The sequence below is a fragment of the Peromyscus californicus genome, unplaced genomic scaffold (assembly GCF_007827085.1).
Source record: "Peromyscus californicus insignis strain IS unplaced genomic scaffold, ASM782708v3 Scaffold_8__1_contigs__length_139910024, whole genome shotgun sequence".
Taxonomy (NCBI): domain Eukaryota; kingdom Metazoa; phylum Chordata; class Mammalia; order Rodentia; family Cricetidae; genus Peromyscus; species Peromyscus californicus.
The window spans coordinates 128,642,909-128,658,507 of record NW_026294606.1 but is presented as its reverse complement, the minus strand read 5'-3'; the positions used below and the strand labels follow the sequence as shown (position 1 = coordinate 128,658,507).

General features: G+C 53.5%; 1 protein-coding gene across 2 annotated transcripts; it reads left to right on the top strand.

The window, feature by feature from the left end:
• Positions 1-1,161: 1,161 nt before the first annotated feature.
• On the top strand, positions 1,162-15,489 carry Gipc1 (GIPC PDZ domain containing family member 1). Of its 2 annotated transcripts, none has more exons than XM_052728441.1 (7): positions 1,162-1,290; positions 11,471-11,791; positions 12,613-12,798; positions 12,893-13,073; positions 13,650-13,762; positions 14,515-14,596; positions 14,724-15,489. In XM_052728441.1, the coding sequence occupies exons 2-7, from the start codon at positions 11,504-11,506 to the stop codon at positions 14,873-14,875; spliced, it is 1,002 nt and encodes a 333-aa protein (XP_052584401.1). In that variant the 5' UTR covers positions 1,162-1,290; positions 11,471-11,503; the 3' UTR covers positions 14,876-15,489. The 2 variants fall into 2 exon arrangements, with proteins under 2 accessions (XP_052584401.1, XP_052584400.1); XM_052728440.1 differs by lacking the exon at positions 1,162-1,290 and adding an exon at positions 6,457-7,529.
• Positions 15,490-15,599: the final 110 nt, after the last annotated feature.

Here is a 15,599-nt window from a genome sequence, read left to right as displayed (position 1 = left end):
GGGAAGAATTGAGTGTGCAGAGACGCCAGAAAGACACTGAAGTTGGACATACGGTACAGAGAAGAGGTAACTGAGCCATGTGACAGAATGCAGATTAATAGAAACAGGTTAATTTAAGTTATAAGAGTTTGAAAAGGCCCAAGCTAAGGCCAAACTTTCATAATTAGTAAGTCGTCTCTGTGTCGTTTTTTATGAGCTGGGGGCCCAAAGGAAAGTCTGACTACAGTGGCTCAACCTTGGGCACATAACCAGCATGCACAAGAACATGGTTTGATTCCCAGCACAAGAGGAGGAGGAACTCTGACAAGGCTCAACCTTAGAGCACCTAAAGAAAGAGAAACTCAGTTTCTTTAGCCTAGCGGTGGTGGCGCACGCCTTTAATCCCAGCACTTGGGAGGCAGAAGCAGGCAGATCTCTGTGAGTTCGAGGCCATCCTGGTCTACAGAGAGAGTTCCAGGACAGCTAGGGCTGTTACACGGGGAATGGGGTGGGGGGAAGGATGGGGGGAAAGGAGGAAAAGAAGGAGAGTAGAGGCCTGCACTGGTTGGTCACCATCTATGATTCTGCACAGTAGGTGCTCAACTGATAAATCGACTGTTAAAATATGCTCCATAGTGTCTTCTTACACAGCTTTGCTAGCCAAGCGCTCTGTAGCTCTCTGTGCAGCTTCGGAGCCTTTACACACCCTATATCTCCACCCATGTGTCAGTAGAGCCAGGACCGAGCCTGGTACCAGGCAGGGGCACTTAAAGACTGAAAGACTGAATGAATGCACGATTGCCTTTGTCTATTGTGTGGAGTGGAAGAAGCAGAGACACGCGGGACCCTCCCCATTCACTATGGCCCACTCCCTGGAATCAAATCAAAGCATCTTTCTGAGAGGAAGCTGGGCTGGGGGTTGCCTTCGGCCCCCTCGCTGACTTCCCAAAGATCCTGCTTTCCTGGACGCCGAGCGCAGTCCTCCAAACCCCGTCATCTGACTCTTACTGCCAGCTCCCGCCCCATCCACCCATCCGCCCACCCGCGCAGCCCCGCAATGGTTCAGCCCGCCGCCATTTAGACCAAGTGAGGTCGGACCACTGCGCGCACGGTGTGGGGGGAGGCCGAGGCGCGGCGGAGGGATCCCTCGGAGCGTTCCGACGGCAGGCGCCCATTGGCCGCGAGTGCAGGCGGCCGCCGCTGATTGGTCCGCTCGGGGCTCCGGCCCCGCCCAGGTACCGGAGGCCGAGGGAGAAGCCGGGCGGAGTTTCCAGAGGACCGAACCGGGCGCGCGGGGTGGCGGCGGCGCAGGTGAGTGTCCCCCGGCCGGGGGCGGCCTCCCGGGCGTGGAGCCGTGGCGGCGGGGTGGGGCTGGCCGCGTCGGGACCCCAAACACGGACCCCTCCCCGCTGGCCGGGGCCTCCGGGCCGCCCTGCCCTCTGCTCCCGGGACGCTCCCTGTTGGTGGTGGGTCCCGACCCCTCCCCGGCCCCTGCCCAGAAGCTGGCCGCGGGGGCACCGAGACCACCCAGGTCCGGATAACGAGAACAACCGCAGCAATAGTTTGAATCCCCCCTTCGCTAGCCCGGACCCAGCGCTTCCTCGTCAGACGCTTATGGTGCACAGCACTGAATCAAAACAGCCTCCTGGGAGGGGCTGTTAACTTCTTTTAGAAGTGAGGCATCAGGGCCAGAGAGGTGGAGTGTCTCACTCCAGGTCACACAGCTAGTAAGTGGCGGGTGGGGATGAGGGACCCATGCCTTTGGGTCCAGAAACTAGTCGCAGAGATCGCCCCTGACCAACCCTGCACGCATTGCACACCGCCGCCTCCATAGTCACTTCGGAGCCGCACCTGCTGGGTTTTGCTTCCTTCCCCGCGCCCACAGGTCACTAGACAGCTTCCAAGTTGCTCTCGTGTCCCTTCTCTTGAGCTGGAGAGGCAAGGCCCAAACACCGTGGGCCCCTTTAATCGCATTCCCTCTCCGTCTACCCTGTCACTCTTTACTGCGGAGAGAGATGACTGGGAGTGTAGAGGCTGGGTGTCTCGGGAGCGGGAGCGGGAGCGGGGCTACGGCGGCCAAGACAGGGCAAGCGGTGTGTTCACGCCCCTAGCCCCCGCCCCGGAAACACTGGAGAGATGAAACCTTCAGGATCCGGTTTTTCAAGAATGAATCAGAGGCCTCCCCGCCCTCCTCCCCAAAGCAGTACTGTGCTGGGGGTTAGGAGGGAGGGACGACAGAGGAGCAGGTGTGGTGTCCCCTAAACCAGGCGTTATTTGAGCCCCAGGAACCCCTTCCCTACTTCCTGCTCCTCCCACTTAGCTTTTCTGTGACTGCGGGTTGCTAAGTTTTAGGCCCTTCTTGGGATGAGAGCGCTGGACTCCGGAAATCCATCCAACCCACTTCCCTTCAGCTCCTGCAAACAGCGGGGAGGTGCTCAAAGCTCTCTAGCAGTCATGTTGGTGAGGCTTGGGCCACAGTCAGGGCTATAAGACATTCATTCTACAGTTCAGCCCTTGTGGAACCCGAGGCCTCACGTGCCAGGCAGGTGCTCTACCTCTGAGCTACACCCCCATCACCTACAAATACTAAGCAGCCCTGTGCCAGGCACCATATTTTGCTTGGAGGGGACTGTCCTCCAAATGCAGGACAGAATTCTCATTCTGGTGGGGAACAGGCAGCAAGTTAACATGGGCAGCCATTGCAGATCCTGAGCATCACTGGGCAGGGGGAGATCACACACACCCCAGACAGAGCAAAGTATAGACTAGCTGGGACTAGATGAAGCTAGAGATGGATTCTATAGAAGTTTGGGGTGCCTGGTACACAGGACACATTTTTTTATTTTTCGAGTTTTCTCCTATCCGGTGAGATCCCTTTGTAAGGACGGAGGTAGATGAGTGATGCCACCTGGTTTGCATTTTAAAATAGACACAGGCTCAGGGGACAGCTCAGAGAGTGCATGCTAGGAGTTCGGTTCCCAGCACCCACATGGTCGTTTGCAAATGTCTCTAACTGCGGTTCTTTCTGACCTCTTCAGGCACCAGGCACCCAAGTGGTGCACAGGTGGACATGCAGCAAAGCCCTCATACACACAAAATAAAAATAAAATAAAATAACTTAAAAAATAGAGACACAGGGTTGGGGATTTAGCTCAGTGGTAGAGCGCTTGCCTAGCAAGCGCAAGGCTCTGGGTTCGGTCCTCAGCTCCGGGGGGACGACGGACACAAAGATAAATGGCAGCTGGGACGTTGGGAGATGAGCTCTGTTAGGGCAGCATACAGTTAAGTTCGTAGGCCTGAGTCCTGTGGAGCAACTCTCATGGGCTGGGGCAAGCCAGATGCCTGGAGAAGTCAGGAATAGGCCTTGCCAGGCAGAGGAACTGGGTTGCTCCTGGGCCAGGGAAGGAAGGATGGAACAGTAATACAGACTGGAGCAGTCTGGAGGTGTGGGTCAGTTTAGCCCTGCTGAGAATCCAGCAGGGAGGGGTGAGGTCAGCAGTGGAGTGCCTTCCTAGCAGATGAAAGCCTCTGGCTTCTGTCTCTTTGACTGCAAATAACACTTCCTGACGTGGTGCACTAAAGTACTGAGCAGGTCACATGTAGCACAGTCTCTGGAGTCCCGTAAGTACCCCGAGAGACATGAACTCTGCCAGATTCTCAGATGAGGAAACTGGGGCCTCATAAAGCTAAGCACTTGGCTCTGTCTGTGTCACTGGTGAGTGTCAAGGATGGAACTTGACCAGGCCGCCATACTGTCTCGGTCTGCGGCACCGATTTACTAGTCACTCCAGAGCCGTAAACATGTACAGAGACAGAGAGGAGGCTGGGGTGTGGGGTTCCAGGACAGGGAGGAAAGGCAGTGCATCAAGACTTACACACCCCTAATAGTGTTCTGAGAGCTGTCCCAGGCACACACATGCACTTACACACCCCCAATAGTGTTCTGAGAGCTGTCCCAGGCCCATACATGCACTTACACACCCCCAATAGTGTTCTGAGAGCTGTCCCAGGCCCACACATGCACTTACACACCCCCTAATAGTGTTCTGAGAACTGTCCCAGGCACACACATGCATTTACACACCCCCAATAGTATTCTGAGAGCTGTCCCAGGCCCACACATGCACTTACACACCCCCAATAGTGTTCTGAGAACTGTCCCAGGCCCACACATGCATTTACACACCCCTAATAGTGTTCTGAGAGCTGTCCCAGGCCCACACATGCACTTACACACCCCCAATAGTGTTCTGAGAGCTGTCCCAGGCCCATACATGCACTTACACACCCCCAATAGTGTTCTGAGAGCTGTCCCAGGCACACACATGCACTTACACACCCCAATAGTGTTCTGAGAGCTGTCCCAGGCACACACATGCATTTACACACCCCCAATAGTGTTCTGAGAGCTGTCCCAGGCACACACATGCACTTACACACCCCCAATATTCTGGGAACTGTCCCAGGCACATATATGGTTTCCTTTGAGCTCAGAGTGGTTAAGACACTTGGCCTAAACTGGGCAGTGATGGTGCACGCCTTTAATCCGAGCATTCAGGAGTCATAGACAGGCACATCTTGGAGTTTAAGGCCAGCCTGGTCTACAGAGCAAGTTCTGGGACAGCCAGGGCTACACAGAGAAAACTTGCCTCAAAGGAAAAACAAAACAAGGAATGATGATCAAAAGCGTGTACCAGGGAGGTTCCGCCACTGCTGCTGCTCTCTACTATTGAATGTGGTGACATAATTTTAGAGGACAGTTCTATGTAATTCATTTCAGTTTACCTTTGTCACATAGCCCGTGAGTGACTGTAGTATGCTAGGATACAGAACTTGGACAGAGAGATGAAGGAACCAGTAAAAGACTAGTGCCCAGAATATATAAAGAGTTCTCACAAATCAATAATAAAAAGGTCATCCAAGTAAAGCCAGCCAGCCAGGTGTGGAGCAGGCCTGTTATCCCAGGACATGAGAGGTGGAGGCAGGAAGATCTTCAGTTTGAGGCTATTCTGTATTGCACGAGGAGACCCTCCTCAGAAAAGCAAAGCAAAAGAAAACCATGCAAGGGCCATGCAGACTGTGGAGATGGCTCACTCGGTAAAGGGCTTGCTGTGCCAGCTGAATTTGACAGTCAGAACCCACATGAAAATGCTGGGCATGGTGACTTGCCTTGTTACCCTAGCACTGGGGACATAAACAGGAAGACCTATGGGGCTCATTGGCTGGCCAACCTAATTGGAGAGCTCAGGCCCAGGAGACACCCTGATTCAAAAAGACAAAGTGGTGCTGGGGACATGGGCTATAACTTAGTGGTAGAGCCTTTGCCAAGCATGTCTGAGGCCCTGAGTTCAATTCCCAGTACAAAAGGAGTGGTGCACTGGAGAGATGGCTGAGCAGGTGGCCACCAAGCCGTGACCTGAGTCTGATCCCCAGACTCACATGGTAGGAGCAAAGGACTGACTCCCACAACCTCTGCACACCGGCAACACGCATGCACACAATAAATAGATGTGACTTTTTTTCTCTTTGAGATGGGGTCTCATTATGTAGCTCTGGTTGTCCTAGAACTTATTATGTTGGCCAGCCTAGCCTCAAAGTAAATTTTTTTATTTTATGTGTTTGAATATTTGCTTGCATGCATGTCTGCGCACACAGGGCAGAAGAGGGTGTCAGATCCTCCTTGGAGCTGGAGTCAGCTGTTAGCTTCATGTGGGTTCTGGCGGTTTCTGGCATTCGATTGTTTTTTGTTTTTTGAGACAAGGTTTCTCTGTGTAGCTTTGCGCCTGGAACTCACTCTGTAGCCCAGGCTGGCCTTGAACTCACAGAGATCCGCCTGCCTCTGCCTCCTAAGTGCTGGGATTAAAGGAGTGCGCCACCACCGCCTGGCAGGTTCTAGCCCAGAACCCAGGTTTTTTGAAAGAGTAGGCAGTGCTGTAACCACTGGGCCACCTCTCCAGCCCCAGTAATTTTTTTTTTTTTTTTTTTTTTTTTTTTTTTTTTTTTTGGTTTTTCGAGACAGGGTTTCTCTGTGTAGCTTTGCGCCCTTCCTGGAACTCGCTTTGGAGACCAGACTGGCCTCGAACTCACAGAGATCCGCCTGGCTCTGCCTCCCGAGTGCTGGGATGAAAGGCGTGCGCCACCACCGCCTGGCTGTTTTTTTTTTTTAAGTCAAGTGATGACACTTGAGGGCCAGTACCCAAGGTTGACCTCTAGCCTCCACATGTGCCCCACATCTGTGGGCATGAACGAGCATGTGCCCACGGGGCACGGTAAGGGCTGGGGACATGGCTGTGCTTGCTGTTCTTCTGGAGGACCTGAGTTTGGTTCTCAGCACCTACGGGTGGCTTGTAACTCCATACTGAAGGGATCGGTGCCTCCGTCCTCTGCAGGCTCCTAGGCTCACAGACCCACACGCAGACTCCTACCTATACACGTAATACAAAATACAGTCTTTTGGAAGGTGGCATGGCTCAGTGGCTAAGGCGCTCGCCCCCAAACCTGAAGAGCTGGCTTTGCCCTCCAGGACCCACACAGTGGAGGCAAAGAAGTGACTCAGGCATGTTCTTGGGCTGACACACACACTGAGTGTGCATCCATACAAACAGTAAATGTAAATGACATAGGTTAACAACAGGCAGCCCACTGAAAAGCCCATCAGGAGCGTCACAAATGTGTAAAAGGGGCTTGGCACCATTGACTCGCCAAGTGCAAAAGCAGGCCTACAGCAAGAAGTCAGGTGATGTCTCCCTGCCCAGCACTGCCCGGAACAGGTGAGGGCCATGGGGTGGGGCTTGTGCTGTCCTGGGAGATGGCCAGTCCTGCCTTCCTCCCTCAGCCACACAGGATACTCACTCATCAACATGGCTTATCTGTGGCTGCTCAGTGCCACCACTAGTGACACACAGATCTCTCCCCTCAGCAGACAGTGGACAAAGAAATAAGATACCCATCCCAGCTGAAGGAGGTAAGGAGGGTATAGAGAGAGGAGCAGTGTGAAGGCCCTGCGGCAGCTCTGGCCTAACTGTGACCCTATGGAGGAGGCCCCAGTGGCTGATGGGAAGGAGCTATAAAGTCGGGTGTGGGGCAAAAAAGTTAGGGGTGACGGTGGGATTCCTGGGAGAGCAGAGCAGAGAATGAAGTGACATGAGGGTCATTGTAGCTGCTGTCTTGACAGGAAACTGCAGGGTAAAGGGTGCCTGAAAAGCAGAGGCAGCTGTAGTGTAGGTGAGTGGGGTGGGAATGGAGCATGTGGGTCAGAAGAGGAGTGCACGGTGGGTTGAGCAGGAAACCCTCTCAGGAAGATGTGGTCCAGCCAACTGAGAGTTGGCTCCTCAGGAGGGAGAATCTGCAGAGCACGAGAAGTCCCTAGGGCATGGGAAACTGAAGAAGATGGTCAGGAGTTGAAGGCAAGCCTGTGCCACTTGGTGTGACCCTGCCTCAGGATGATGAGATGAGCTGAGCCAGGTGTGCTGATGTCCAGCCGCGTTTCCAGCACTCAGGAGGATCCCAAGTCTAAGGAGGCCAGCCTGGGCTACATGATCCCCGGTGAGGTGGGTGAGATGTCACTGTGGCTAATTGTCAAGGCCAAGGAGCTTCCTCAAGGGATTACAAATCATACACCCTTGAGTGAGCGTGTGGCTTTTTTTGCTTTGAACATGTGACTTGAAAATGAAGTCGGGCTGGGTGTGGTTCAGTGATTGTTTACCTGTGTGCAGAGGCCTGGTTCCATCCCAGCACTACCAGAAGGAAGGCTCTGCCGCCTCCTCCCTCCCCGACTCCCTCCAGCCACACTTAAAGATGTGCTGAGTGTGAACTACTTTACCTCAGGGCCTTTGTACTGTTCCCATCTACCTAGAACATTCTTATCACAGATGTTTGTGTGTGGGAGGTCAGGAAGGGGGTGTTCTAAAGATGGGACCCAGGGCTTCTCACATGCCAAGCTTCTTTCACTGCCGCTGGGCCACGCTCCCTGCTCCAGCACTACACAGTTCTCAGTGGACGGTCAGCTCCAGCTGGCTTATTGTACCTCTTGTAAGTAATCAGAAAGATAGCTTTCTTCCAGAGGCACAGGGCACAGCAGGGAACAGCCCAGCAGGCAGCTGTGGGTAGGGGTTCACCCCATTGGCCACCTTAATACCCACTGTGTCTGCAGCATAGTAAACAACCTGCAACTGGGTGTGGTGTTCCTAGTCAAGGGTCTGGTTTCTTAAAATAGAACAGGCCTGAGCATGGTAACAGACGCTGGTAGGCCAAGCTGCTGGTAGGCTGAGGCAGGAGCATTACTGGACCAGAACTCAAGACTAAGCTGGACAATAAAGCAAGACCCTGACTCAAAATAAAATAAAGCTGGGTAGTGGTGGTACACATCTTTGATCCCAGCACTGAGAAGGGCAGAGGCAGGTGGATCTCTGAGTTTGAGGCCAGCCTGGTCTATGAAGTGAGTTCCAGGACAGCCAGAACTGTTACACAGAACCCTGTCTTGAAAAAACAAAAGAAAAAAGAAAAGCAAAACAATCAAATCAATAAGTAAAAATGAATAAAACAAGTGCATGAATATAGTACTACCCCAAATAGTTTGTTTGCAAGAGGGAGGGAGGAAGAAGAAAAGGGGAGGGGCTGGAGAGAGAGATAGCTGATGCTCAAGTGTGAAGACCGGAGTTCTGATCCCGGGACCAGTATTGCTGCGGCTTGATGGCTGCCAGACTAGCCAAAGAAAAAGAAAAAGGAATAGGTGGAAAGTGATAGAGAATAAATACCATGTGGTGTCCTTTGACCTGAGCACAGGGACACACACTAAAAAATAAACATGGTGGCCCACGCTTGTTTTGGCAGGGGTGGGGTAGAGTGAGACAGGATTTCTCTATACAGCTGTGGTTGGAACTCTAGATCAGGCTGGCCTTGAAGTCACATAGATCCACTTGCCTCTGCCTTCTGAGTACTCAGCTTCACACGTGTGTGCATGTACAATATGTTCTTAAAAGGATGAAGACAGGTACAGGGCCACTTTTATGCTCAGCAGGTGAAGGTGTTGGCTACTAAATCTGACCTGACCCGACCCGACCCGACCCAACACTCAGGCACGTGTGTGCCCTGGCACCTTTGTGGAGGTCAGAGGACAACCTCGGCCCTCAATTTTCACCTTGTTGGAGGCAGAGTCCACATACCAGACTAGCTGGCCCATAAACTTCTCAACCCTCTGTCTCCACCTCTCACTGTAAGAACGCTGGGATTATCACATTATCTGGTGCTACGTGGGTTCTGGGGATTTGAACTTAGGTCTTCATACTTACACTGAGCTTTACCCACTAAACTCCCTGGTTCTTGCTTTTCAGACAGTAGTCACCCTGTACTCCAGCCTGGCCTCAAGCTCATGACAGTCCTACCTCAGTCTGAATCCATGCTGCACCCCTGTGCCTGGCTGGTACTTATGCTCTTGCTGCTCATACATTGCACCTTGTCAGAACCCATACATGCTGTCACTGTTCTGCTGCTGTGAGGTGACACCACGACCAAGGCAACTTACCAGAGCAAGCACTATTTAAGGGCTTGCTTACAGTTTCAGAGGGCAAGTCCATGGGCATCGTGGCAGAGAGCATGGCGGCAGGCAGGCATGGTGCCGGAGCATATTCTGTTCAGAGGCAGAGAGAAAGAGACTGGGCCTGGCACAGGTGTTTGACACCTCAAAGCCTACCCTCTAAACACATTGCTCCACAAGGTCACACCTAATCCTTCTCAAAACAGTTCTGTCAGCCAGAGACCAAACATTCAAACATATGAGCTTATGGGAGCATTCTCATTCAGACCACCACACTTACTGTCACTAAAGACCCACCCAGCCTCGTGACGTTACCACCATGTCAGCTGTTGCTGGTCATGCTGTCTAGGCTCAGGAGACTTTTGCTCCAGTAGTTAGGTTTCTGTGGGGGATGTGTCACATGTTACTTCCTCTTAGCACTCATTGGTAGAGCTAGTCATCAGCCTGCCCTGTCCCAGGGTTGGCTTCCTCTGCGGTGTGCTTTATTATTGATCTGTTGTTTCTTTCGTGTGCGTACGCATGTGTGGGCACACATGGGACAGTTACACCTGAAGGTTGGGTGACAGCCTGCATGTCCTACCATGTGGGTCCAGGGCACCAAACTCCGCGGCCCGGTGGTAACTGCTTTGGCCCACCAAGCCATCTTGCCAGTCTCCCTCCCACCTTGGTGTTTGAGACAGCCTCTCACCTGGGACTCACCAAGTAGGTTAGGCTGGTTTGAGCACTGAGGATCCTCTCTCCAGCTCTGGGATTGCAAGTGCATGTTACCATACCTGAGTTTTATGTGAATTCTGGGGATCGAACTCCATTGCTTAGAAGCACTTTGCTGACTGAGTCGTCTCCCCAGCCAAAGACTAAGAAGTTTTTTGCACATAGCATTAATGATCGCGGCTGATAGAAAAATGAAAGGAAGCGGAGAGCAGGAGGTTGTGAGTTCTAGGCCAGCCTGGACTATAGAGTGAGACCCTGTCTCAGAGAAATGAAAAACCAAGGGAGGTACCAGCACTGCGTCCTCCCTTCACTTATCTGTTTAAGTGGGTGTGGCTAGAGCAGGAGGCGTTAAGGAGCTCTCCTCCAATGAGGATTGAATGAGGTCACACACAGCAGGTGGTGTGGGGCTGTAATAGGTGTCAGCTGTTGTGATTACTGCTGTGGGGGTGAAGCTTCAGTCTGGTGCTGGGATTAGACCTGGGGCTTTATTAGCCTGTGATCCTCCACTGAACTGCACCCCAGCATCTGGGTTCTATGTAGAGTCAGCCCTTTACCTTCCCATTTGTTGTGGATGCCCAGCTCGTGTCCACTGCAGATGGAGCACACCCGGGTCAGGCAGACGTGCTGGCATATGCCTGTAATCCCAGCCACTCTGGAGGCTGGGCAGGAAGATTGTAGGTTCAAGGATCACCTGAGCAACTAAGAGATAAATGTCTCAAAATAAAAAGCAGCAGTCTAGGCATGTAGCGTGGGTACACAGGCACATGGCCAAAATCTAACCCCAGTATGGAGGGAGGAAGGAGAATTGGTGGATTCGGGGAGAGCCTTGCACCTGTGCTGAACATGGACAGAGTTTTTTGTTATTACCCCTTAAATAATACAATGGATCAAGAGTTTCCATAGATTTGAGTCTGTAGAGCTGATTCTGGTGCATGGGAGGGGCTGCAGCTCTGTGGCCCAGCACTAGCTAAGTGTGGGGAAAAGAAAGTACACCCTCAGCAGAGTGCAAACACAACGTAGGTGTGACAGGATTCTGGAGGTGCCCGGAACCCTGTGCCTGGGAGCCCAGAGTCATGTCATCAGGGCTGGTTTAAAGCTCAGTGGGGAAGCATCAACCTGCACCAGGCCCCTGGGTTAAGGATGCCTGCTCTGCAAAACAGGACAATATTGGTTGGTGTTGGTATCCTGTGGTGGCACCCAAGGCTGTTGTTACTCAGAGCATGAAGCCCAATTCTCTTTCTGCAGGTCTCCTGGCCGAGTCCCCACTTCCGGCTGCTCATGCCACTGGGACTGGGGCGGCGGAAAAAGGCACCACCTCTGGTGGAAAATGAAGAGGCGGAGCCAGGCCGGAGCGGACTGGGAGTGGGGGAACCCGGGCCCCTGGGTGGAAGTGGAGCAGGGGAATCCCAGATGGGCTTGCCCCCACCTCCTGCTGCCCTCCGCCCTCGCCTCGTATTCCACACCCAGCTGGCCCACGGTAGCCCCACGGGCCGCATCGAGGGCTTCACCAATGTCAAGGAGCTGTATGGCAAGATCGCTGAGGCCTTCCGACTACCAGCTGCTGAGGTACAAGTGGGGCCAGGGTCCCCTGAGAGCCAGCCACAGGCCTGGGCAGCTGCTGAGGTACCAGTGGGGCCAGGGTCCCCTGAGAGCCAGCCACAGGCCTGAACTTGCATTCTTGTGAGCTGGGGCTCAGGTGCTCATGTTCCCCGCTGGCAGGCAGCCCCTGAATCTAGGAGGTATGGCTGCAGCAGGATACTGAGTTCCTATCTGGCCTTGAGAGACTTGTACACCAGTAGGTATGTGGGAATGGGTTTCCCATCAGGCCTTGAGAGGCTCGTAACCTAGTAGGTTGCGGGGGGGGGGGGGGGGGGGGGGGGGGTGTGCAGGTGCTGATTTCCCATCATGTCTGGAGTAGCCTGGTAGGTTGTGGGGTGGTTGGTGGCCACATGTGGTAGCTGGATTTCTATGAGGCATTAGGAGGCCTGTGCCCTAGAGCACTATGGGAGTTGGAGGTCAGGAGCAGCTTATATTTCTCCATGATGCACTGGAGGCATGACCCCAAGATAGAAGCAGAGAAGCCACAGTGAGGGCAACAGTGGGCTGCGCATCAAGTGGAGACAGGTGGAAGGCTAGGTGGGAATCTAGACTCCTTCATTCATTCCTCAGCATTTATTGAGTACTCACTGTGTACCAAACTAGCACTGAGTTCTTACCGGGACAGAGCTCCTACTCGTAACATTTGATGTACTAGTGGACCTTGCCCCGGCTCTGGGTATCACCAAGCCCTGGGATAGGTATCTTTTCCGACCTCCCCTCCTCTCCCAAGTGTTAGGAAAGGGGAACCCCGGGAGGAGGGGGATGAGCATCTCGCCCCACCTCTGCAGGTGATGTTCTGCACCCTCAACACCCATAAAGTGGATATGGACAAGCTCCTAGGGGGCCAGATCGGACTGGAGGACTTCATCTTTGCCCACGTCAAGGGGCAGCGCAAAGAGGTGGAAGTGTTCAAGTCTGAGGAGGCGCTGGGGCTCACCATCACCGACAACGGGGCCGGTTATGCCTTCATTAAGGTGCCCGGGTGGGTGGCACACCCTTAGTCAGTGGTCAGGGTCTGTCATGGGACCTAAGGTGGAGCTTCCAGGGCTGATGCCTGCCCCTCCACAGCGCATCAAGGAAGGCAGTGTGATAGACCACATCCAGCTCATCAGCGTGGGTGACATGATTGAAGCCATCAACGGGCAGAGCCTGCTGGGCTGTCGGCACTATGAAGTTGCCAGGCTCCTCAAGGAACTGCCCCGAGGCCGCACCTTCACCCTCAAACTCACAGAGCCTCGGAAAGCCTTTGGTGAGCAATTCTTGGACCACCCACTGGGATGACCTTGAACTCTTCAAAATGTGGATTGCAGTACTGGGAAACACCAGCAGGTGGCACCCAAGCCTGCACTACAAAGTGGAGACAGCCCCACCCTACCCTAGACTTGGGTGCTGGCTGGCAGCCTAGCCTGAAGGAAGTTGCCCCCACACCTAACTTCCAGGAGCTATTAACCCAGCCAAGTGCCCCCAACCCTGGCCAGCCCCCTCAGCCTGGAGAAGTGAGGCTTGGCTGCCCTGTACAACTCCCATGTCCTGCCCCCGTTTCTACCTGGCTTCACTAACTCTGAGGAATTGGCCCGAGGCGCCCCTGGTGTGGGTAGATAGGACTGATCTGGGACCCAGCAGTTATACCCACCCCTTCCCAGCTCTCACCCCTTCAAGTAGAAGTAGAAACTGCCCTTGATTCTCTTCTCTTGCTTCTTTTATGCTTGACCCCCACTGCCCTCTCCATTCATGCCAAGTCCTGTCCTGGAATCTGGCAGAACTTGGAGATGGTGTGTAAGCCTAGCTGCCCTGTACTGTACTGACTGTGCTGAAATTCCGATAGATATGATCAGCCAGCGTTCAGCGGGTGGCCACCCTGGCTCGGGCCCACAACTGGGCACTGGCCGAGGGACCCTCAGGCTGCGATCCCGGGGCCCTGCCACAGTGGAGGATCTGGTAAGTGAACCACCTTTGGCCAGTGACAGTGTTCTCATTACCTGAAGGTCTCTGGACTCCTGCTTGAGTCCTACCTCCTCCCAGCTTTTGACCTTCCTTGGGCAAGTGAGACTTGGTTTTCCTATCTGTAAAACAGAAGTCTTAGTACCCCTTATCAGAGTGGACATTAGGAACACAGACAAAAACCACAGCCAGGCATGGAATCTCAGGCAACTTAAACCACAAGAGCTTGTCACCAAAAAGAAAATATATGAAAGCCAGCCCAGTGTGGGCATGCACCTGTAATCCTAGAGGCCTGGGAAGCTGAGATAGGAGGGTTTAGTGTTCAAAGCCAGTTTGAGCAACATAGAAAATGTCTCAAAATAAGAATAATAATATCTGAATGTTGGGACTGGAAGGATGGCTTAGCGGTTTAGAGCACATGTTGCTCTTGCAGAGGACCCAGGTTCAGTTCCAAGCACCCATAGTAGGTGGCTCACAACCACCCATTAACTCCAGCTCCAGGGCATCCAATGTCCTCTTCTGACCTCCATGGGCACACACATAGTACACATACATGCATGCAGGCAAAACACTCCTACACATAAAATTAATAAACGTAAACACATAGCTGGGGGTGCAGCTCATTGGTGGAGCTGTTACCTAGCATGCATGAGGCCCTGGGTCCTGTCCCCAGCACTGTAGACATTCACTGTGTATCACAGCAGTTCTGTTGACACTGCTGTACAGCTGTCTTGTCCCCTCCTCCACAGCCATCGGCCTTTGAGGAAAAGGCCATTGAGAAAGTGGATGACTTGCTAGAGAGCTACATGGGGATCAGAGACACAGAACTTGGTGAGTGGGGGCCCCGATGCCTGGGAGGTGGGAACAGACAGGCTTCCAGGGCTCACCCAGGCTGAGGTGAAGCGGCACCTTTCGTCGCTCATACTGTCTGTGTCTCCATCTTTCTCCTCTCTGACAGCTGCCACCATGGTGGAGCTGGGAAAAGACAAAAGGAACCCAGATGAACTGGCAGAGGCGCTGGATGAACGGCTCGGTGACTTTGCATTCCCAGACGAATTCGTCTTTGATGTCTGGGGAGCCATCGGGGATGCCAAGGTTGGCCGCTACTAAGACTGGAAATGACCTGGACCTTGAGATAACATGGGCGTGGCCTGGCTGGGGCCTCCAGAACGGGTGCCACAGCCACAACCTGAGCATCCAGCTTAGGCACATAACGCAGCAACCTGGGGATGGCACGGGGTAGAAGTGACCGGTAGCCCTGGCCCCACTCTATCACCACGGTGCCCAGCCTGGTTAGGGTCCCCGGCCAACCCCTGCCGGGTTCCCCACCTACCTCAATAGAGTAAGCGCATGGGGAGGGACCAGCACTGGGCAGCCACCTCTGTCCCCAACACTTTCCACCGTCAGCCGGCAAACTGCCCCTCTGTCTCCCTGGACCTCAGCTCTGTTTGGGGTCATGACCTCCCTACTTTACTTTTTTGCTTTGTTTTTTCAAGACAAAATCTCACTACGTAGCCCTGGCTGTCCTGGAACTCACTATGTAGATCAGGCTAGCCTCCAACTCACAGAGATCTATCTGCCTGCTTCTACATTGCCGTGCTGGGATTAAAGGTGTGCACTACCACGCCTAACTCTCCCCACTTTCTTGACACCAGAAATGCAGAAAGGGGGCACAGCCACCCAGTAAAGGCAATAAAGCCGTTCCCTTGGCATCTCCCACCTGAGAGGAGTCCTCTAAGTTGGGTTCTGTTACCTCCCATTGAGTGGACACTGCTATGAACCCTGGTCCTTCGGCATCTCCCTTAGCCAGTGCCAGAGGAGGGGTGAGCAAGGC